Genomic DNA, 25,145 nt, shown 5'->3' on the forward strand with positions numbered 1-25,145 from the left:
ACGCTCTTAGGTTGTCAGTAGTTCTAACACGATTAGAGTGACTAGTTTGTGGACAACACGACTTTATAAAATATTTACAAAAATAAAACAAAATCTCTTTTGCATGTTAAAAAGAACTCTGCATAAAAAAGGACTTAAACAACAGCTTTTGCATGAAAATGAAAGAGTTTTTCTATGAATCACTTGGATTGAAGTTAAGGACTGCATTCTGTAGATTATTAGGTTGGTAACTCTTGCCCAAGGTTGGGAAGCATATAGTACAGCTCTGAGCCCCCATCTTTATTGATGTCTTATACCTTGTTTTGGTCTTCCATATGTGAGCGCGGATTTTGCTTTGGCTGTTTGTATTTTGCTACGACTCGTTTTTTTTACTTTCGTGCTGAGTTTTCTCGTTTTGCTTATTTTTCTTGCAAGTTTATTTAAATTGTTGCAAATCATACTATGTTCACAATATTAATCACACAACAGTAGCAGATACCCAGGTACAGTTTTTACAGTTTCTATAATATTTTACTTTACTGCATTTTACTTTTCAAGTACAATTTGTTTATCTGTAATTTGTTTATTCTGCATGCAAAATCAGAACTAAAACTGAAACAAAAAAAATGAAACAAAACCAAACTAACACCAAAATTGTGAAACATAATCCACCAATTTCAAACACTTAAACCTGAAGTCATCGCTACAACAGGAGCTTAGAGCCAACTTTGTGGGTAGCATGACGAGGAGCTTGGATTGAGCGACAAGAGCATCTTCTTTAGCATTATCTCTTCCTAGCATAATAACAATTCATAGGACTTCGAGGCAGCTTGCCCAGCACAACATAAATCCTTACACCCTCTTTATGCTCCTGTACAACTGTGTTGTGCAGCGTAAGTCCTAACTCGCCTTAGATTCCGAAGTTGTCGTGTGACACGACGTAAACCCTCTTATCTCTGCGGGTTATTTGCATAATCAACATTATGCAAATATAATAAAATTGGTAGCATTAAACACCTAAATAACATTGTCTCCAAAACTCAGCCACACATTAAGATTGTTTGGAAAGTCACTGAGGTGTCTCTTTAGGCAAGAGCATCTTCTTTAGCATTATCTCTTCCTAGCAAAATAACAATTCTTAGGACTTCGAGGTAGCTTGCTCAGCGCAACATAAATCCTTACACCCTCTTTAGGCTCCTGTACGCTCCTGTACAACTGTACAACTGTGTTGTGCAGCGTAAGTCCTAACTCGCCTTAGATTCCGAAGTTGTCGTGTGACACGACGTAAACCCTCTTATCTCTGCGGGTTATTTGCATAATCAACATTATGCAAATATAAGCCCAAATAATAAAATTGGTAGGATTAAACACCTAAATAACATTGTCTCCAAGACTCAGCCACACATTAAGATTATTTGGAAAGTCACTGAGGTGTCTCTTTAGGATCTGTGACATCCCCTACATTTTTCTCCCTTTGGACTCTTGAAAATAATTGTTCACATTTGAACCACTCCCACTTGTCTTTCCACGTCCTACCGTGAAAACTCAAACCTCGAATTCTTGAAGACTAGCATCTATGATCATTATCGTGAGTTTTCTCAAGTGACTCCAGTCATTTTGGATGTAATTAATGTAGAGGCTTGTCTCTATAGGGAACTTGGAACTCAGGTAAAATACACTTTATTTAATCTTTGTATTAAGTATGGGAACTTTTCGGCACACATAAAAGGTTCGCAAACCAAATAGATGTCACAAATCTCTTAATTTGCATGATTGATTCTATCGTCGAGGTCTACACTTATCTTTCGGGAAGGTCTAGTATTTGCGGTATCGGACACGATTATGCAAACTATTAGACTAATGAGATCCATTTGGTCTCATTTTTGAAAAATCAAAATACACTACTTTCAAAACCCTAATTATATACCTCTTATGTTTAAATTAAATTTCAAAATTATTTTTCAATTTTCAAAAAGTTGACTGACAGCTACATTCTGCATCCCACATCATTCTACATGGGTAGGACGAGCTTTGTCTTTTTTCCATAAAGCTTTTGGAATCTATCTACTGCAATCTGATAAAGTAATTGTCTTGTTGTAGCTGTGACAACTTTACTGCTAAATCTATGCTCATACTCACTCGTTGCAACTTTAAAACATTTATCATTCCAAGGTCTGTCTTGATAGAATAAGTAACTATCTTTTTTTGGCACAATCAGAGTTGAAATTATTCATGAGTGATATTCTTATGAACCAAGACTTGAGCCCCTTAATATGTTAGATTTTTGTCCCACTTTTTGTACTTGGTTACAGGCACCCGATAAACAAGAATGTCTGGTGGAACATACTCTGAAATGTAACTATAGTAGGCTGAACCACACTCAAGATTATCCACTCAGGAGGTAAACTGTCAACTAGAATATCTGAAAACTTTTTCAAGAAGGGCTACTCCTTTTTTGGATTTTGCTCCTTCGACTTACTATCTTTTAGAACAATTAATGTTTGACTGATTGGAGTCTCTCTGATGGGCTCATCTTGAATCATAAGCTTCCTTGTCTTCTGGAATCTAATACTCATCTCCGAGATCTTCATTCTTTCCTGTGCCACTGTTCATGTTTTCAACTCTCCCTATTCAGTAAAAGCAAACATTCTTCTATTTGGGTCATCTGATGCAGTATGCCCAAAACTGTGGCACTTGAAGCATGTCCTGACTGAGAAAAATTTGCAGTATTTGTTTTCCCCACTTTTTCTTCACTCTGAACTGATTTTTCCTTAGGAAGGATATGCTGGGTTGATCTTCTAGATGTACTCTTGCCGCTTGATTCTATAGTTGAACTCTATTTGAAGGGTGTTTTGAACTTGATACTGCTCTGTTGTCTCTCCTCCTTTAAGGCTACGATCTGCACATCCTGTATTGTCCAATTGGGTTGCAAGTGTTTATCACATTATCGATGGACATCTTCATTCTTCACTGTCCATGTTTTCAACTCTCCCTATTCAGTAAAAGCAATCATTCTGCTATTTGGGCAATCTGATGCAGTATGCCCGTAACTGTAGCACTTGAAGCATGTTTTGACTGAGAAAAACTTACAGTATTGGTTGTCCCAACTTTTTCTTCACTCTGAACTAATTTTTCCTCAGGCAGGATATGTTGGGTTGATCTTCTAGATGTATTTTTGCTGCTTGATTCGATAGTTGAACTCCATTTGAAGGGTGTTTTGAACTTGATATTGCTCTGTTGTCTCTCCACCTTTAAGGCTACGATCTGCACATCTTGTATTGTCCAATTGGGTTGCAACTGTATACCACATTATTAATGGACGATCTTAATCCTCTAAGCTATCTCACTACTATAGCCTCCTTTCCACCAACTCACATTTCATCATAAGTTGATCAAATTCAACCGTGTACTCTCTCACGGAAGAATCTTTCTGGCACAGGTGTGGAGTTTTATAAGCATATGTTATCAGTAATGTGCGGTTATATATTTGCGCTATATCTCCATTTTCATGTTAGATCATGCAATGACCTTACTCTTCCCTTCTCGCTTTCGAATATGTTTCAGATTCTTCCATCAAATCTATGTGACATCGGTTGTTCTTCACTTGAAGCTTTTTGGTGAAAGAGATGTACTTCCTATTAATCTGGTGAACCACGGTTGTGGCTATGGATGATCTCATCAGATTGTCTCTTCTCGAAGGAGGCAAAGTTCTATTGCAGTTGGAGAATTTTTTGCTACATATTCGCCATAGTAAGTTTCTAGATACCTTGCCGAGGGTTCTTCTTGGTGGTTGTCGTCCTTTCCTCTTGATTAGGTTTTAACGTGTGTAGGATTGTAAATCATAGTTGGTATGGGGCTTAGATTTTGGTGGTAGTGTCGGCGTAAGATTTTGGTGGAATTAAGAAGGTTGGATTATGGAAATTTTTTATTTAGGACTCGGAATTGCGGTATCTTGGTACGGTGGAATTTTCTTTTTGGAATTTTGGATTAACACAAAACGACACTCTAAAAAATCTAGAGCTTCTTGGGTTCTAATACCAGCTGTAACCGCTCTAGGGATCTTATATGGTTCTTAGAAAATGGGTTTTGTGAGGGTGGGTAGTGATTGTGGAATGCTCTAAAAAATCTAGAGCTTCTTGGGTTCTAATACCCGCTGTAACCGCTCTAGGGATCTTGTATGGTTCTTAGAAAGTGGGTTTTGTGAGGGTGGGTAGTGATTGTGGAATATCAAGAGAATGATAATATACAATTTTGGTGGCTTTTAGAAGGGAATCAACCTCGATCAGCAGTTGTTTTGTTTGAAAACAACATTGAAAATTTCAAATTGGCTATGTTTTTGGACGTGAGTAGATTCCACCACCTATTCCAAAGCAAGGTAGTGACACACCATTTGCAAAAGTAAATGATACGACCCTTTCGAAGAGCATAAAATAAAGAAAAGTCTACGAATCGGAAATAACCTAATTGGGAAATAGGAAAATTGGAAAGAACTAAGTAGGAAAGAAGTAAAGGTAAAAACTTGTTTAAAATAGCAAAAAAATAACATAAGGATTTCATTGTGTCATTAATCTTGTAATCACGAGATCTACGACATGTGGACCCGCGGAACCACGGTAATCCTACACCCCGTATCATCATCATTCTAGTATGTATTAGGTTCATTAGTTAGCTCGAAATTCATAACTATATCTTCATATTTTAGCCTTTCATCGTAAAATCAGTTCTTCCGTCTTCCCTTTCATGCATGTTTATTTGATGCTTGAAGAGAAATTTATTCATCTTTGTGAGAGTAGTTTTGATAGCACAATAAAACACTTTTCATGATTATGTACGTAATCTAAGATGTAACCTAGAATTCTAGACATACTTACTTCCTTCGATCGAATTCCCCTCCACCAGGGCAACTGAGATTGTTTACTCAAGCACATCACCGTTAATATGAGCCAGAGACGGGACCGAAGAAGTGAACTTGATTTGGGTCTATGGATACCTTGTTCCTAAAGCTTCCTAAACTTCTTGTTCATAATTTTGTAAATTTGGGGCGAGTGATTAATTTTTTTTTTAAATGAAAAAAAATAATTTTCTCAATTGATTTGTCTTAACCCCACCTTCTGTGGCATGAACCATGTGAGACTTTCTTTTAAATTGGTTCCATTATCTCAAGTGAAAAAAATTTCTTCCAAAAGAAACATCTAGTGACACCACCCATTAGCTGATGGTGCAAAAAGTTTCTTAATCATATCTATTTAATGAAGAATATCGTAACCATGTTTTAGTCCAAGAGGAGCTCCAGATTATACATAGAGATTTTCCTGTGGTCGAGTAAATTGTACTTGCACTTTGTCATGAAGAACAATCATGATAGAGGTTTCTAGTAGACAAAAGCAAGGGTCGTAGGTGTTATGACATTTGAATTTACAAAGTGCATTGTGCTTTTGGTTCAAATTGTGTTCGTCACATCAAGCTTGGTCAAGTGGTCAGTCTATGAAAAGTATTAAATTGTTATAAAAAATCATGCCATCACCTTTGAAATTATATCAAATCCCATGTTTTTGGCTAAAAAATTCTATTATGCCTTGACTGAATTTTGATTACTTAAATTATCGTATACCATATAAAAAATTTACATTAAAATATTAGTGTTTATATTTATCCAGTTAATTCTGGCAGTGAATTTAGCATGTCGTTTTTCATAAGTGGCGTAGTTTAAAGGTTTGAATGAAAACATCAATAGTAATTGGATATTTGCATGAAATTGTTGACGAACTGTTTCTGTGATTCTTTTTTTTCAGCTAGATTTCTTTAGTGATGCAAATGAATAAGGTTTTGCGTCTTGTCTTCATGAATGAATTGAGATACAATATATGGTGTAAATTTCACTTAATAGTAAATATTAGATTACTCAAATATAATTTTACTAAATAGATGGATTCTATTGCATTGTTTAGTTTTGCTTCTAAATATGTTATGTGCTTTGAATCAGGTTGGAACACTAAGCATGGGAAACAAACATGAGTTGGAGATGGCAGCTAAAGTTGAACAGGTAAAGTTGTTGGTTATGTTGATGTTTTTTTCCTTCCAGAAAGAAACAGCAAGTATTCAGGCTGCAACTTGTCTTTGCAGCATCCTTAAAGAATTCTTTTTTTAGCTTATTTCATTCAAACAAACCATTCAATTTAAACCTTTCTTGTTCAGATGTACAACCTAGGCTATGAAAAAGCAAGGGAAATGCTTCAGAAAAACTGTCAAGTACTTAAAATTATTGTGGAACAGCTGCTTGAAGTTGAGAATTTAACGGGAGAGGTTTGTGGCTTATTCACAATTCTTTCTTTAAACACATCTTCACATGTATCTTAACTTCTTATGTGACAGTTTCATAATGGATCCTCGTCTGATCGAGTGAAAATGTTGCACTTTCCTTCTCAAATTCTTTTTGTGTATTGGTTTAGAGGCCCCAATGAACCGCATCTTGCATGATTGAAACTAGATAAGGACTGTATTTTACCAATTTGAAGATTATTTGGTGGATGGTTATTAACATTCATTATTTATGTTGTAGTATAGACTAGATTGTTCTGTACAATTTTTTCGGTATATCATTACGTCTTAAAATTGTGAATTATTTTGTCTTGCATAACTTTGTGTTTATGATATTATTAATTGATTCAACATTTAAAAAGCACTTCATTATTTTTATTTATCACAAGGTTGTTCATTTTTCTTGGAATTTTGATGCCCAACCGAATAGTTTATGAACTTTTATTATTATTATTTTTTTGAGTAGTTTTTATGTTTTTTAGCAAGATCAACTAACCTGACGTAGGCGCCCCGCCGACGATGCGGCTTGACGTGGGAGTCATGTCCTACGATTCCTTCGGCTGGCTTGGTTTGGTCCTGACCTAGGAGGTCCGTTTGACTCTTCCATGTTGATTTGACACCTCCTTCTCATAGTGGAATCCAATCCTAGTTATCAAAGGCTTATTTATGTGATTCTTTTATTTTTCGTGATTTTTTTATAAGGACAGCCGTTGACGTCCCTTGTGTTCTCTTCTAGGGTTGAATCCGGGGACGAGCGATGCATTGGTTGTATCTCACTCCGTGGTGGTGACTACCTTGACCTTCCCATCCTCTGCAACCTCTCCGTCGCCACTGTTGTTGTCGTAACTGCTGCAGCTACCATTCTCCTCGTAACCCCTCGGGTGGGACTACGCCTTTGCTGTCTCCTGTAGCTCAACGCCTCCCTGTTTTCTATGCCCTTATTGCCATCATTGTTCCAACCTCCCACTTTACTGCCCCTGAGATTTCAGAGCTCCCACTTGCTGCCATCGTTGTTTTAGCCACCAGAAATCCTCTCCCCTTTCCACCAGATGCTATTCCAATGTCTCAGCCCTCCTGCACCGCCTATCTGTCAAATCAGCACTTCCAGACTCCGGGAACTTGAATTCCACTTTGTGGTGGCCACCTAGGACAGTAAGGACCAGCTGTTTGCGCTCCCATTTTATGACCACCATTCCAGACACCCAACAACCACTACCATCACCTGCGATCCACCTTAGGTTGTGTTGGAGTTATCATTTGTCACAATTATAAATTTCCTTTTGTCATGTTGTAATTTTCCCTTTCAGTTTTGTGGTTGTAAATGCCCTATTTGAATTTCATCAATAATATTTATTATCTTTTATTTTTTGGGTTCACTCCGATATCATTTAGTATAACATATCCTAGTTTACTAGCTTCCACCACTACCCAATCCTACTTCCACTCTATTTTTTTCCCATTCTTAATCACCCCTACACATATCCTTCCACCTTCCCACTCTAAACCCTAATCATGCCGCTACGGAGGCGATTGCCTGAACTTGATCAGGAGTTTATGGAAGAGTTACATCGACAACTCCTCGAGTGATAAAACAACATGATGACAATGAGTAAAAGATCTATGATGAGGTCATCGACATGCCTTTTTGCGAGATTCGAAGAGGAGAGAGAGGAATACATGAATCCCTTATGTAGGAATGATTCTAGTTGGGAAGAAATTAGGCCAAAATGCTTTGAGATACAATGCTGGAAGAGGCTGTGAGATAAAGTGCTCGTAGAGGTTAAAAGGTAGAAACCAATTAGCCACATTTTCATGATAAGAGTAAAAATGGTAATTTCCCAAATTATCAGGATTTGGAAGTTAGTTAAAATTAAATGATTTTAAAGTGATGGGCTTAGGTTAGGAGGATGAAAGTGATTCTAAAGTGATGGGCTTAGGTTAGGAGGATGAAAATTAACTTATTTTGAGCCTACAATTTTAACTTATTTTGAGCCTTGAGCCTACAATTGGATATGATATGATCTTTTAATAAGGATATGTATCACTTAAATTAAAATTTTAATTGCAAATTTACCCATTGAAATTGTTAAGGGTTTGATAGTGAACTAGGCTTAATCCAAGATTGATTAATGAGGTTTAGAAAGGATAACATGATTAATAATTAACACTTTTAAACACTGCAGACCCAACTTTAATGTTGGGCACATAATTTTTAATGACTTAGACTTGCCCTAAGGGTATCCTCCTACATAACTTTTAAGTAAAATATTGAGTGCCCTACTCTTTGGATAATTGAAATATTTGGTTCAATAAGCATAAGGTGTATTAACTCATCAAGCTTGGAATGTTTAATTGAACAATATAATAGGTTCAAATAAACTCGAAATACTTCAAAAAAGGATTTAAAAGTTGCTAGGGATTGTTTCCTAGACACTTTCATAACCTTTTGAATATTTTGAAGAATAATTGAACTTATTATACTTTGTTCGGAAAATCATTTATTAAAATCTTTAAGTACTCACCTAGAACTTGGCAACTACACCTTTATCTACTCTTGCAATTTATTCAAATTTTCTGCAAAATTATATATATGTTGTAAAAGCTAATTTTTCAGCGGGAGCAGTTTCTGCAAAATTATATACATGTTGTAAAAGCTAATTTTTCAGCGGGAGCAGCAACAAAATAACATATATGCTTTTACGGTGTTATTTAATTTCTGTCATTTTACTTTCTGCAATTTACTTTCATTTCAAAATATGATATATGCTTGGTTGTGGATGTAACTTTACCTGCAAAACAAAACAACATTTTTTTCAAAATTAATCAACAATTTTCAAAACTAAATTAAATTGTTTCAAAGGTAACCATAAATCCTTTGAAATACAACAAAACATAATACGTCCTGTTGAATTTACGGGAATCCCTCGTAGGAGGTAACCCACGGTTGCTAACGAGATCTCCCCGGTTTAAATGAGTTTCAAAACTTGTTTAAACTAAGTAAATTCAAAAGAAAATAGTGATACCGAAAAGAGGGAATCGTGGGATCTTAACCGGTGTTGCTCTAATCAACTTTAACCCCCATGATTGAACTTAAACCTGTTATTTAAACCTTTAAACCTTTAGACTTTAGGACTGCTACTTCGTCAAATAGCTTGGAGTTGATTTTGTGGTTAGCATTCTACAACAACAATCTGCAACAGCTTGAGTATCTATAACAACATCCCTTAGAATTAAACAACAAGCCATATGATTTTGAGGTTGTCTGCCTAATACGACATAAATTCTCAACTGATCTTTAGGTTTTTGCACAATCATGTTGTGTAATATAAGTCCTAACTCGTTTTAAGATTATGAGATTATCGTTCGTCACGGCCTAAATGATCACATCTTCCAGACTATTTGTGCGACCGTCTCACGCAAATGTAAGCTTTAACTAATAAAATTTGCAGGATGAAAAATTCAGTAATTTCTTTCTCGAAATTGAAGCTAAACCATAGAATAACTTGGGAAGTCACTGTGGTTCCCCTCGGGATCCGTGACATCCCATAGTTCTTCTTCCTTTGGATTCCAAAAATTAAATGTTCCAAATTTGAGTCCTTCCCATTTCACACATGTTTGTCTGATCCTTGAAAAGTCCTATTCCTTTGAAATTCTTGGAGAATATTTTCTGATCTAAATCGAGAGTTTTCTTAAGTGACTTCTATCTATTAAGACGTAATTGACTATATAGAGCTTGCCTCTATAGGGAGCTTTAAAAACTCAGGTAATATAAACCCTATCTAATTATTTGTCTTAGATAGGGGAATTTGTCGGCATATATAAAATGTTCGTAGACCAGACGGATGTCATAAATTCTTTAGTTTATTTAATCGAGTCTCACAAATAAGTATTGTACCTATCCTTCGGGGTAGGTATATTGCTTGCGGTATTGTGCTCGGTCATTTAAACTATTGCAAATAAAGCTTGTCTATTTAGAGAACTACTTTCTTGAATCACAGAGTCTTAGAACCTAGGAATTTTTTGGCTTAATTTCATGGTTATTTTCTTAGTGCAGATTTTACATTTGATTTAGCTTTAATCTATCAATTCGGTAAGAAAATCTCTTTTATTTAGATCACTTAAACTCATTAAATTGGATATGCTTGGGAACTAGATAACTTCTATCATTAAACTAAGATGGAGACTCTCTTACTACCACTGTATTTTATGGCCTATCAAGTGAGAAGAGCTTGCTCTTTCACTATTGTCATTTTTATGGCTTGTCGAGTGAAGGGGGCTGTCAGCAATTCAACCATATTTGGCTTGTTGAGTTCGACCTTTTTGACTCACTTAAGCCATAAACTTGTGAAAAAACTTGTATATTTCTAAAAAACTCGTTGAAGCTTGCAAATCTCAAAATTTTTTTAGTTGAACCTTCAAAATCTTGGTTAACCAAAAGGAAGAAATCATTGTTTTTTAAATTTTATCACATTTTGATTGATACCAAAATTCTTAAGAAGATATTTTGAGATTTTGATATTGAAGAGCGATGTCAATCCAAAAGAAATGAGATCTCGTGTTAAGCATAATGTCAACCCTTATCATTAGGGTCCCAGCCATAAATTTGTTGTTAATCATAAAAAGAGGGACCCCTTTTCATAAAAGAGGGACCCCTTTTCTGATGAAAAATATTTGGAGATTTGGAAATTGAGCACAATGTCAACCCAAATAAACTGCCTAGTGCGACATAAATTCTCAACTCATCTTTAGGTTTTTGCACAATCATGTTGTGAAATATAAGCCCTAACTCGTTTTAAGATTATGAGATTATCGTTCGTCACGGCCTAAATGATCACATCTTCCAGGCTATTTGTGCGACCGTCTCACGCAAATGTAAGCTTTAACTAATAAAATTTGCAGGATGAAAAATTCAGTAATTTCTTTCTCGAAATTGAAGCTAAACCATAGAATAACTTGGGAAGTCACTGTGGTTCCCCTCGGGATCCGTGACATCCCATAGTTCTTCTTCCTTTGGATTCCAAAAATTAAATGTTCCAAATTTGAGTCCTTCCCATTTCACACATGTTTGTCTGATCCTTGAAAAGTCCTATTCCTTTGAAATTCTTGGAGACAATATTTTCTGATCTAAATCGAGAGTTTTTTTAAGTGACTTCTATCTATTAAGATGTAATTGACTATATAGAGCTTGCCTCTATAGGGAGCTTTAAAAACTCAGGTAATATAAACCCTATCTAATTATTTGTCTTAGATAGGAGAATTTGTCGGCATATATAAAATGTTCGTAGACCAGACGGATGTCATAAATTCTTTAGTTTATTTAATCGAGTCTCACAAATAAGTATTGTACCTATCCTTCGGGGTAGGTATATTGCTTGCGGTATTGTGCTCGGTCATTTAAACTATTGCAAATAAAGCTTGTCTATTTAGAGAACTACTTTCTTGAATCACAGAGTCTTAGAACCTAGGAATTTTTTGGCTTAATTTCATGGTTATTTTCTTAGTGCAGATTTTACATTTGATTTAGCTTTAATCTATCAATTCGGTAAGAAAATCTCTTTTATTTAGATCACTTAAACTCATTAAATTGGATATGCTTGGGAACTAGATAACTTCTATCATTAAACTAAGATGGAGACTCTCTTACTACCACTGTATTTTATGGCCTATCAAGTGAGAAGAGCTTGCTCTTTCACTATTGTCATTTTTATGGCTTGTCGAGTGAAGGGGGCTGTCAGCAATTCAACCATATTTGGCTTGTTGAGTTCGACATTTTTGACTCACTTAAGCCATAGACTTGTGAAAAAACTTGTATATATCTAAAAAACTCATTGAAGCTTGCAAATCTCAAAAATTTTTTAGTTGAACCTTCAAAATCTTGGTTAACCAAAAGGAAGAAATCATTGTTTTTTAAATTTTATCACATTTTGATTGATACCAAAATTCTTAAGAAGATATTTTGAGATTTTGATATTGAAGAGCGATGTCAATCCAAAAGAAATGAGATCTCGTGTTAAGCATAATGTCAACCCTTATCATTAGGGTCTCAGCCATAAATTTGTTGTTAATCATAAAAAGTGGGACCCCTTTTCTGATGAAAAACATTTGGAGATTTGGAAATCGAGCACAATATCAACCCAAATAAACCAAAAAAAATACCCCTTGTGTTATGTGAGGATTTTATGATTAATTAAAAATGCATTATTGTGTTACAAAAAAAATTCTAGAAAGATCTTCTAAAATCTTCACAGGCTTTATGCTCTTTTTGAATAACAAATTATAAGAGAGAGTGAGGAGCAACTAAAATTGACTTTTGATTTGCATTTGAAGACACCTCTTTTAACAGGGATTTGTAATATCCTTCATTTGATTATTTTTTACTTACTGGGAAGTGGGGAATAATCATAATCATATCCTACTGATATAAATTATAACCCCTCCACCTACAGAGCGTAAACGTGGATCGTCTATTTTTGTTTTGCCTTACTCATTCAATATGTTTAGAGAACCTCAAGCTTTGGATCACCTAACTAATCTGGTTGGATAAACTTCAATACAATAGCTATTTCTATTAGATGGACAAACATGAGCTTCTTCTCTAAAGCTATTTTTATGTCTCGTTGAGTGAAGAGAGCTTTCAATAACTCGACCATGTTTGGACTTGTTGAATCTGATTTTTAGAACTTGCTTACATCCTTGACTTGAGCTGTAAACAAACTTGTGGTTCTCCAATTTGATATGTTGGAGCTAATGAGCTCAAAATTCTTATATTTGACTTATAGAATTGTGACAAATTTGATAGATGAATCTTAGACTTTTGAAATTATCTTGTTTATAATTTGCTTGAAGATATATTCATTTTTTCTCAAATTGATTACGACATTGGCACCAATATGGTAATTGAGGATTTTACATCCGACACGCTGTCAACCCAACTAAATAATCTTGTGTTTTGTCATCATCAACTTAACAAACGGGGCTCTTCACTATAATCTTGGCTTGTTGAGTGGAAAGAAAATTCACTAACTCGATCACATCTCTGTTTGTTGAGCTCGGTTCCCATCCAAGCCCTAGACTTGAGCAAAAGAGGCTTTATGATTCTCAAACTTAACGGGCTAAAGCAAATAGATGTTAACAGATTTTCTCGCTTGACTTTTTAAATTAGCGAGTTTTGAAGGCAAACCTCCAACATTTAGTATCATCTTATAAATCTTATTTGATACTTATTCTTTTTGTTATTGTCTAACTGAACACAAATTTATCATTAACGACTTTAACATTCTCAAGAATCTCATGAGAAAGCACAATGTCAGATGGGCTATTTGTGGATCTCGATCATGACTATGATATCAACCCAAATGGAGGAAGTTCTCAATAGTAGGCATGATGTTGAACCTTATGGCTAGAAGATTTCGGCCTTCAATCTAATATTTACCCAAAAAGTATGGGCCCTCTGTCTTATAAAGAAGGGACTTAGTATTCACGACACTCAATAGTCTTAGCTTTGGGCATGATGTTAACTTGAATGCATAAGAGTCTTTAAAATATTTACCCCTTATCAAGTGAAAAGGAATGACTTGAGTTTACATGTATCTAGGAATCTTGTCCATGAGTGTGATGTCAATCTAGATGATAGACTTTTGACTTGGAGCTCAGTGTTTTCTCTGGTGATTATCCTCCTTGTTTAGCAAAAGGGTGATTTTAATACTTGGTAGATATATCAGGGGATCTCGACATTTAGTGCGATGTCGATCTAGATGATTGAGAGGACCTTCTTTCTTGCAAAAGAAATTCGAGTGACAGTTGGGTTTTTTGTGGGGCTCTCAGCATAGAGCACGGTGCCGATCTAAAAAAAATTGAAAAAATGTCCCTGGTCTTGCGAGAGAAAATTTCGTGACAACTTGGAAATGTGTTTTTGTTGTTTCTTGGTTTTTCATATATCCATTTGGCATATGCTATTAATCTTTTAAGTCAAAAAAATCAAATTTAAGGATTAATTGGAGAATTTTTTGTTTGATTTTATTTGATTGTCTTGCTATGATTTGGTTAACTCGGGTATCAGTTTGTTTATCTTGAACCGGTATATGCTATTATTCTTATAGCATATGGTTAAAATCTAAACAGAAGTTTTTTTTTTTCTCAAATTTGTACAATATCATAAAAGTTCAGTTTGATTGCTATTTAACTTTGAGAATAATCGGTCTATTACTAACTGTTGAATGTATAATTGCGCTAATAAAAAAATTAAAATTCATTCAAGTGTCTCCTTGATGTTTCTTGGTTTTTTATGTATCCATTTAACATTTTGAACTTTTTTCTTTCCAGGATTTGATCGGTATATTTGAAGAAAATAATGGAGCTCGTGAGAAAGAGCCATTCACAATTTTAAAACACACGTATAAGGAGGTGATTTTCCACTAACAGAAATAATCCTTTGCTAATACCACTTGACTTCTTAGGATTATTACTATATTCCTCTCATTATATTTGCTTCTTTCATGCGTGTCTATGAAATTTTAACTACTTTCACCTGTATGCTTTAGGCTATATGAAGTTTGTGTGTATTTATTGTGCTTGTAGATAAATCTGTAACGCTTCCTGATTTTTCAGTTTCATGGAACGTTAGGACCACAAAATTTGATCACATACGTCATGTAATTTAGAAAGATAGTCCTATCTGTGTGATTCACCATACACAACTGATCTAGCCAGTAACTAGTAATTTTTTTTCTGGTATATGATATCTTAAAATGGAGGTTTTAAATACAAATCCTTAAAAAATTAGTCCCTATGAACTCTCCAGGCTATTTTGTCTCTAGTTGTGGCTGTTGTTTCTTCGCAGACTAGGGCATGATCACAGAAAAAGGTTCTTTTTTCTATTTACCTCATTTTTTTTTTATTGTTCTACTTTGGCTAGGATCCTCCTGTGCATGATGGACTTCTCTACTCTTCACATTTAAGATCCATAAATGGATGCCAAAGAGTGATGTTATTTTTTCTTATTGTGACTTTGAAGTTGGACCCTACATTGATGACTTAAAATGTTGGGGCATTTACAGACATACCATCCAATTCTTTTGTATTTACGTATTTAACACTTAATTTTGTTTATTACATTTATACCATCCAAATCTTTCATATATCATAAAAACACCACCATTTTAATTTTTAAATAGTGAAATATGCCTTTTTATGCATAAGGTGGCACGTATGTAAAAGTTAAAGTTTAGGTGTTAGATATGTAAATACATAGAATTTGTGTGGTATGTATGTACATCTTCATAATTTTTTCCCCAAAAATCAAATTTAAGTTCTAATGTTTAATAAGTCGAAGGATGCCACCCTTCTGCTCTAAATGCATTTGACGGGACTAAAGGGGTGGGTCTTTGGGATGAGCTGGGATGTTCAAAATAAATTGAACTTTATTACTTATATTATAAGATTTGTAATTCACCCAGCATTGCAAGTTAAAATTTCAGTTTTTTAGCAATGTAAAGCACAATCTATTACAAGCAAGCAAGAAATAAAGCAAGGAGGTAATGCAAATTGAATTTTTTATATCTCAACACCTTCATGTGTTTCCATTAACTTGCCATGATCATTTATTGTGAATTTTGCCATTTAAAAACCTTTTAAATTGTCAGCTTGCCAGCCCTACAGAAATGCCTCCCTCATTTTCTATGTTGGGCAAAGTTGAACCCTAAATCCTTCCCATACAAAGCGATGAAATGCCTCACCCTAAATAATATTTGCTCAGTTTGAAGTAGTGGAATCATTGTCAAGAAAACCAACCTATTAGGAAGTGTAAGAATATGCAAATCGGAACACTAAAAGGTTCAAAGAGAATATGAGAAGTTTTTTGCAGGAAAGACTTGGATATTTCATGAAGAATTTTTATGTTCGAGCACTTCGAAGACTTTTATAATGGGGCTCTTTATAAGATTAAATGATGTTTGAAATAGTTCAAAGTAGTAACTAATTATTTGGCAAACCTTACTTTTTAGTAGAACATTAATTTACAGTTCAGGAAAATAATTTGTTATTATTACTGCCTTATTGAAGCCAAAGATTCTGTGAAGTCATCTTTAGTTTAACTGTCCATTAGAACCTAACTGATGTGGGAACCCTTCCTGCTCCAACTATTACCCATATTTCTTCTTTGTGAGTTGTCCTCTGTGGCTTTCAATTCTCATAGGACTATAGTCGATTCCAGATGTAGCCCTTTCCTTTGATGATTATTATCTTCTTGAACTTCACTTGCCTTTTGCAGTTTCCGTATGCTGTAAAAGAGGGTTGACACGGGAGCTCACCACGGATACGGTAGTGTAGCTGCTGCAATACTGCTAGATTTTGCAATCGCGAGAGATGGGCTGAAACAGTCCCGTTTTCCTTATGCTTTCTTTCATATTATCCGTCATTCCTTTTTAGTCATTTCTTATATATGTGTTGTATTAGAGTTTGAAGTTAGTTTTTTGTGTATTTTGTTTAGGACAGCCGTTGATGTCCTTTCTTCTCCCTTCGAGGGTTATATTCAAGGGATTTGGTGGTGCTCCGGCTGTTTTTCTCCCAGGGTGGTCATTATTCTCCCAATTCCCTTCCGTATACTCCCCGCATCGCTTCTGGCCGCCCTCCATTGTTGCAGCCACTCCCGAACAGTTACCTGCTGTTGTTTCCTTCAGTGTTCCTATCTTCCAGTCGCTGTCATCCGTGTTTCGGTTTGCTGCCGCCTAACTGACTGTGATGGGCTGCTGTCCTTCTTACCCGTTCCACCACCCTCAGTTGTCCCTACCACTTGTTATTACAGTTACCCTGCTGTCCCAGCCACTCCTACCAGCTTTCAACCCTCACAGTTGCCCCAAAACCCCTCTACCCTGCTGATGCCAGCCCCAAAACAGCAAACTGTTGTTCTTTGAACTGCCGTTCATTTCAGTCCGCCTGCCTACCTTGCTGCTGCCACCTAAACAGCGAAGTGGCTCCGTTTGCTTGCTGTCCTCTTTGCTGTTTCCGCTCTTTCCTGTGTGCTGCCGCCCAGTACAGCCATCGACCATTGTTGTGTCATTGTTTCCCCACTGCCAAACCCCCTCCGATCACCACCACCAGCCTAAAACCCCACCCTAGTTCTATTATTTGTATCGTGTTTGTTGCTATTTCAGATTTCAGAGTGTGGTATTGTTGTATTTTCTCTTTCTAGTGTGTTGATTGTAACCGCTTATTTGTTTTCGGTAATAATATTAGTTTTTTTTTTGTGGTTTGGGTTAACTCTGATATCTTTTCGTATCATAGCTAGCCTAACCGTAGTCATATCCCAGGGTTGCCTAGCGTCTGCCTTACCCCTCAACCAAAATTTTCTTCGTATTCTTAAATCATAGCCAAAACTTTGACATATCCCTAATTTCCTCTTGTTGATTTTTAAATTCAGCTACTTCAAATCATTTTTTATGCTCTCTTTCACCTCCCACTCCAAACCCTAGCTATGCGACCAAGGAGATACATGCCTGAGCCTACAAGGGAAATGATAGAATGAGAGATCAGCCAACTTCAACGGAAGCTTGCGGACATTGAAAATGAAACCCAGCGGAGGCTTACCACCAACTTAACATGCTTTTTTTGAAGCGGAACGTGTTTATTGTTTTTGCATCAAAAGTGATTAATTTTTGCTCAAGTTGGACTTGATAACCTATGGATTGTGTGTTTTGTGTTACATTGTGCAGCTCATCCTAGATTGCATTAATGAAATTTTGATTCTAAGGCATCATACATCGCTAACTTATAGTTCCTTGATATTACAGACAGTGCTATGAGTATATCTTACTTTTCATTATAATGTAACTTTTATAGCTTTGAAATCAAAATTTTCGTTGTAAAAAACAAAAATAGGTAAATTTTAGAAATTTATAAAATCTTGTCTATATAGTACATTACCCATTTGAACACACCTGGTCAAAGAGTTGTAAAAATAATTATTTTACACCTTTCCAAAGAAGGTTAAAAAATATGCTGTTTACTATACCTTTGAAAATCATGAAAATATTTTCAGTAGCTTATGAACTTATAACATTATAGTAACATGTCAAATTAAATTTTTTCCAAGCTAATATTCAGTAAAATTCATGCTTAGGCTAAAATTAATTTTGTTACTAGAGAATATTCAGTAAAATTCATGTTCAGACTAAAGATTTGGAATTGTATTAAAGCACATTGGATAGCTTGAGAATAGAACGATAGTGCAGCATTACAATGCTGCAGGAGAAATGATGCAATATGTGTGTTCTATTTTTGTGTTTTGCAGGCAAACAATGCAGGGTGAATGCATCATTTTGATTTTAGCGGCTCGATTGGAATGAATCATTTTTATGCTGATTTAGCATATTTTAAATAAGAGCCCTTTTTGTTCACAAATTCTTGTTTTGAGACTTGTAATGTGCGCTCTTTTTGTTTTTTTTCGCTCTTTTTTTTTTTTTCCTTTTTTTTTTTTTGCTTGATATTTTTAAACTGTTAAATAAAATTATTGGAGCTAAATTTTAATCTTTGGATATTCACAAAAGCACTTGGTTGTCACAAAAGCAGATATCTATGCTCGAATTGTTAGAAACCCATGCTCACTACCTGAGTTGATTCATACCCGGGTTATCATAAGCCCACACATACGTGCTTAGAAAACAGCTTTGGCTAAAATACCCGAGACCGGGTTCTCATAAGCCCACACATACATGCTTAGAAAACAGCACACATACATGCTTAGAAAACAGCTTTGGCTAAAATACCCGAGACCGGGTTCTCATAAGCCCACACATACATGCTTAGAAAACAGCACACATACATGCTTAGAAAACAGCTTTGGCTAAAATACCCGAGACCGGGTTATCATAAGCCCACACATAAATGCTTAGAAAACAGCTTTGGCTAAAATACCCGAGTAACATGAAATGAAGCCCATATACGGCAATGCCTTATTTCTTTCCATCCTAGTTGTTCTTGATTAAATAAATTGTCGAACTATTATATTGTTAGCAAAATAATAATAATAATAATAATAATAATAATAATATTGAAATTCTGGGATCATTTCATTAAAAAATGAATGTTTTAGAAACGTTGGTTTTGCGATTTATTTTTTCAAGCTAGGTTCAGTACTTTTATTGTTCTTTATAGGATTAATGTGAGCTGACTTTCCATTATTAAAGATAATTGGCAGTTATTAAATACTGGTGAAAATTAAATTTTTTTGTGCAGATCGCTCTGGAAAGGTCTCTTGAGGTCAATGGCAACGCAGCAGCTGTAGCATTTTTGAATGTCGCCTAAAGATGATAGGTCATGGAGTGATAATGAGTTCTCCTTTTTCATCAGCTCTCTCAGAAGTCCTTACCTAAGTTTTCTCATTATTGTTCTTTGAAAGGTTCAACCTCACTCTTGGTTAACGATTTTTTATTCTTTTTCTTTAATTTTTTTTTTAGATTTTGTGGTGATAAGTTATTATAGTTTCAGCGTTGTCACGAATAAGGCAATTTTTGCTTTGGGTTTGATGTTAGGTTGATAGTTAATAGCAAAATTTATGCAATATAGAATATGGTTTTCATTGTTGCATTCGTAAACCAATAATATTTGGAAAGTTTTGTCACAAATAGCAGCATGTGATTGGTGACCTCCATAGGTATTGTGAAGTTGTGTAGGACTGTTGTTTTTGCCAAGGGTATGAAAATTGGAAATAAAACTAGACATTGAACTGGAAGGGAGACTCTTACGCCACTGCCTAAAGGCAATTTAATTTTTTATTAGTTATTATGGTGGAGTATAAATAGGGTTTATTATGCTTAGGGTTAGGGATGCATAAGATTGTGGTCTTTGAATCTTAGGTTTCGGGTTTTTTGGGAGAGATCGCCTACCTCCCGAGTTATAGGTGCTTGAAGAGATCACCTTCCTCTTGAATTGTAGTTTGTTTTTATATATTTGAGTTGTGTTGTTTTGTGTTTCTGAAGAAAAATATTTTGTTTATCATAATTACTGTCTAAACATCGTCTTAGTTTGCATCAAATTTAGTATCAAAGCATCGATCCTTCCCTTCTTCACTGCAATTTCCTTGGGAAGGATGGGATCGTGATTTTTGTGCGAAGCCGGATCACGTTTCCTTCTGTTGGAAACCACTTAATATCGTGCATCCTTCGCTCGTTGAAATAGTTGTGATACAGATTACGACAAGTAATGGAAAAAGTCAGGTCTTTTTCGTGACCTATTATCGTGATAAATTCATGATTGGAGCTATCTAGGAAGCAAAGACGAGATCGCGACAAGGTTGCAAATACAAACTGGATCGCAGCCACCAAACTTCCTGATACAAACATATGCAAACTAGCTAGAAAGCCGACGACGAGATCATGGACGTTAGTTTTGCGATTCTAGTGATCGTGGAAGCCAGGGTCGAGATCTCCGCTTACACCCTACCAATATAGTCGCGAGTCGGGATACCTAGAAAGACAACAACGAAGGGATTTCAATGTGCAGGATGGTAGCAAGGAAAGTGAATGCTTTGGAAGAGAGATTGGAAGAAGTATGACAACCTAAATCCGAGATAGAGGAAAGGTTCTCAACCATAAACAAAAGGCTTTTCTCTATTGAAAACCGTTTTGAAAGCTGAGAAGAGTTAGGCTTATTGATATGCAATCCAAGACCCGCCGGCGGATCAATTTACAAACCTTAACCAAGGATTGATTAGAGGATTCTTGGTGAAATTGAGAAAGAGATCAGAAGAGAGGGACATGAGGAGAAAAGCATCCACCATCAAGTACCCCCTCCTAGGGCTCTGATCGGTGTTTGATTAAAGATTTTCAATAAAATGTGTTGGGCTGAAACATGGAGAAGGGGTTATGCAAGGGGAATGAAAGAGCACATAGAAGGAAGTAGAGAAGCCAGGATGGGGTATGACTATGATCGAAAGAAAGGGTAAAAAGAGAGAATTTTACCCTAGATACATGAGGGGAAACTCCAGAGGGAGAGGAAGTTGGGGTGGGGATGCTAGAGTTATGAAGTTAAGATATCGATCTTTGATAGGGAAGACGCGCTTAGGTGTGTTTATCGGGTGGAGTGGTATTTCACGATAAATAGACTAAATGGGGAGGAGAAGCTTATGACAGCAATATTATGTTTGGAGGGAAAAACTCTAGCGGTTTCAGTAGAGGGAGGCAAGTTACCTAATTCTCTCACGAGAAAATTTAAGGATTGCTTGTTAGAAAGTTTCAAAGACATTCGGGATGAAGATCTACACGAGCAATTATTTGTCTTTGACTCAAGAGAGTATTATCATGGAGTATAGGAAGAGATTTGAGTTGTTGTCGGGACAACTGAGAGGGATTTCTAAAATAGTATTGTAAGGGAATTTCATGAAAGGTTACGTGCAGCCCTCCAACTGTTGAGAACATGTGAATTGCGGGAGACGATGGAGCTAGCCCAGATAGTAGAGGACAAGAATCAGATGGAGAATACCACCAGAAGCAGCACCATGGGAGGATTTCAGAGGAGTCCCTCGACAACTATGACACCATGGACCCAGATGGTGTCAATTCAAAGGGAGGCGTGGTCAACATCAAGTGCCTCATGGAGTTAGAGATGTAATGCAAAAGAACAAAGGGGTTGTGTTTCCGATGTGATAAGAAGTATGCACCAATCTACTGATACAAGGATTGCATACTCCAGATCCTTATAGTTTGTGAGGGGAAGCGGCTGAAAGTGAACCAAACGTAACTCCCCCCCCTTTTTAAACGCCGACAAGCACATACACCTTGATTTAGCCAGTTGGAGGAAGAAGCGGTGGAGGGTGTGGAGCACATACACCTTGATTTAGTGGAGGTTCCCCTCAACTCAGTGGTGGGGTTTACTCCAAATTGCATCATGAAGGTGAGGGGATAGATCGGAGAATAACTTGTAGTGGTGTTGGTGGATAGTGGGGCCACTCACAACTTTATCTCCAATTGGGTTGTAGGCCAGTTGGGGTTGAACTTGATAGATACGAGAAGTTTTGGGGTTATGTTAAGGATAGGGAAGGTGGATATAAGTCTTAGAATTTGATTGGTGTTGACACTACAGGTCATATACATGGTGGAGGGCTTCTTTCACTTGAACTTTGAAAGTGTTGATGTGATTCTTGGGATAAAGTGGCCACTGATGATCAAAGAGACGAGGGTGGATTGGAAATCCTTTTCTGTGGAGATTAGGTTGGACATGATTAAGTTGGTGCTTCGCGGTAACCATAGTTTGTCCAAAATCTTAGTGTCGGTGGATCCATCGAATGTGACAGCTATATTTGAGTGGCTACTACCTAAGACCTCAAAGTGGTTGAGAAGATTTTTGTGACTTACAGGATACAAACGGAAGTCCGTAAAGGGTTGTAATTCAATTATGGGGCTATTGGTGGAGGAATTGAAGAAAGATAACTTTTTAGTGGGAGAAAACGGCGACCCAAACTTTTAAGAAGTTAAAAAAGGGCATGGCAAGTATACCAATGTTGACATTACATGGTTTCAACCACTTTTCATTGTAAAGAAATATGCTTCGGGCTATGGATTAGATTTAGTCCTCAGGCAGTGTCAATGACTCGTCACTCATTTCAACGAAGCGCTGACGACGAGAGCCAAACTCAAGTTAGCTAATGAGGGAGAGCCATCAGACTTGATCCATCAATTGTTTCTTTTTTTCCCACCTTAGGGACAATGTGTCCTATTGGGAGCGAAATATTATTACGACACATATAGGTATATAGGTAATTTGGGATCTGTTTGGGGCAGCTGCAGCTATTTGAAGTAGTTGTAAAGTTGCTGCAAAGGAAACAATTTTTTGAAAGATGCTGTGGTTATTATAATTTTATTTTATTTTCAACCAGTCAGACTTCAGCTTTCTAGCAGTAACTATACTTTTACTAGTTCAAGTTAAAAAAAATAGCTTTCTATTATAAAAATTTCTAAAAAACAATAAGAAAACAGTTCTCCAAATAAAACTGTGATGACGGCCTAAAAAGCAAAGCTGGTAGAAAACTGTTCCAAACAGATAAAACTGTGATGACGGCCTAAAAAGCAAAGCTGGCAGAAAACTGTTCCAAACAGATCCTTACTTTTTATTAGTTATTATTTTAGGGTATTATAGGGTCTGTTATGCTTAGGGTTAGGGATACATGAGATTGGGCATTGAGTCTTAGGTATAGGGTTTGGTAGAGATCGCCTACCTCTCGAATTGTAGGTGCTTATCTCTATATATTTGAGTTGTCTTATTTGTGTAAGTGAATAAAAATATTTTGCTCGCCTTAATTTTTGTGAAAAAATCATCGTGGTTCATATTAGAGAACTTCAAGGTTCGATAGTTGAAGTATGGTTCAACCGGCGGTTGAATTAAATGATGTAATAACTTTTTAAATTATGTTAATATGATTTAAATTGTGTAATCTTGATATAATAATAACACTTGTATCAATTCACTATATAATAATTTAATTTTGAACACTTCACTACTATATTGGATATTTTGAATAATATTTTAAATCAAAATTTTAATACAACATATTTTTTCATCCATTATTAATTTACTTCTTTTATTTCTAGTCATTTGAAAATTTTAAAAGCTGAAATTGATCAATAACAAGTTGGTTCGCTAAAAACCAAAATAGTTCATCGGTTTAACACCTGTTTAGACCAGTTCAATTCTGGTTTTTTTGTAGAAGTGATTTTGAGATTGGAAAGAACCAATCGAAGGATTGGTTCATGGTTGAATAGTTTGTTCTGATTTTTGAAACTGTGGTTTTACCTTACTATATTTTATCCTTCTTTTTTAGTTTTATTTAATTTATGATTTATGATACTTTTTTGTATGCCACCAAAGAAATTTAGCATTGTGCATGGATTCATGTGATATAAATTATGGGCATTTGTATGCACATCTTCAACTTTAAATTTGGCTCTCTGAGGCTATTTAGTTCGTGTTATGGGCACATACTAGATGTGTTCCTGTGCCATTTTAAAAGGTTCCTTGCATTTTGATAGTCAATTTTGGGGAATAGTGAGCATTCTATTACAAATTTATTTGGCAAATGAATCAACCGCAGGAGTTTTGCCGATTGTTACTCTCATGTAGAAATTATTTTCTTGAATTTTTCATTCCTTGTTAGAATTGTTTCGGAGTTTGATTCATTTTACTTTTACTAATGAACTTCACTTTTATGTGATAAATTCTTTTTGAGAATTTTAATCCTTTTGTATTATGTCTTACCATTTCCTGTGTAAGCATCTGTTTAAATACATCATACTCGTTCAGAAAAATATTGGGAATAGTTTTTTATTCATAAATTATCAAATGCTACTTTGGTAACTTGTGAAACTGTCCCTGTTAGGTGACACATGCCGCCGGACATATGAGTCCCACAAGATCAATTTGTGAAAACTATTTGAGGGAGTTTCCTATTTCAATTGTAATCTTTTTTAATCTGTTTTTTTATCATATTGTATGTATTTCTTTTATTGTGATAAGTTGTAACAGTCTTTATTTTATTTGCCCTAAGCATTCCCTATGTAATATGAGGAAATGTTGTAATTTGAATATGATGGAATAAGAGGATATTGTTTCTCCACCTTTTTTATGTATCGGGGCTCGAATTCGATCCCTCTAGAGATAGCAATGTTTGTCCTTTTATTCCTCACAGTAGAAGCCTTTGGTAGTCTTTCATTTATGCTTAAGTTGTGCTCTTATCTCACGGTAGTAGGGCTTTAAGGGTTGCGGTTCTTTCGTCTCTTGCAACTCCTGTCATACTCGAGCAGTTTGGCTCTTCTGCAAGTGGCCCGTGCAGACTCCTCGCAATAAGTGATATGTCCGCCACT

General features: G+C 35.8%; 1 protein-coding gene across 2 annotated transcripts in view; it reads left to right on the forward strand.

The window, feature by feature from the left end:
* The window catches only part of LOC110024804 (probable inactive ATP-dependent zinc metalloprotease FTSHI 5, chloroplastic), a 120,220-nt gene extending 95,326 nt beyond the window's left edge, over positions 1-24,894 (forward strand). Inside the window, exons 16-20 of one of the 2 annotated variants that reach the window (XR_002294041.1) lie at positions 5,963-6,022; positions 6,175-6,282; positions 14,620-14,700; positions 19,528-19,690; positions 24,662-24,894. Coding sequence is in view for 1 of the 2 variants with exons in the window: in XM_020724962.1 (XP_020580621.1) it covers positions 5,963-6,022; positions 6,175-6,282; positions 14,620-14,700; positions 19,528-19,596 (318 nt within the window). In the remaining variant the exon portion in view is untranslated. The remainder of the gene's footprint in view (positions 1-5,962; positions 6,023-6,174; positions 6,283-14,619; positions 14,701-19,527; positions 19,691-24,661) is intronic. The other variant, XM_020724962.1, reaches the window with a different exon arrangement.
* Positions 24,895-25,145: the final 251 nt, after the last annotated feature.

This window comes from Phalaenopsis equestris, unplaced genomic scaffold (assembly GCF_001263595.1).
Source record: "Phalaenopsis equestris unplaced genomic scaffold, ASM126359v1 Scaffold000276, whole genome shotgun sequence".
In the NCBI taxonomy this organism is placed as follows: Eukaryota; Viridiplantae; Streptophyta; class Magnoliopsida; order Asparagales; family Orchidaceae; genus Phalaenopsis; species Phalaenopsis equestris.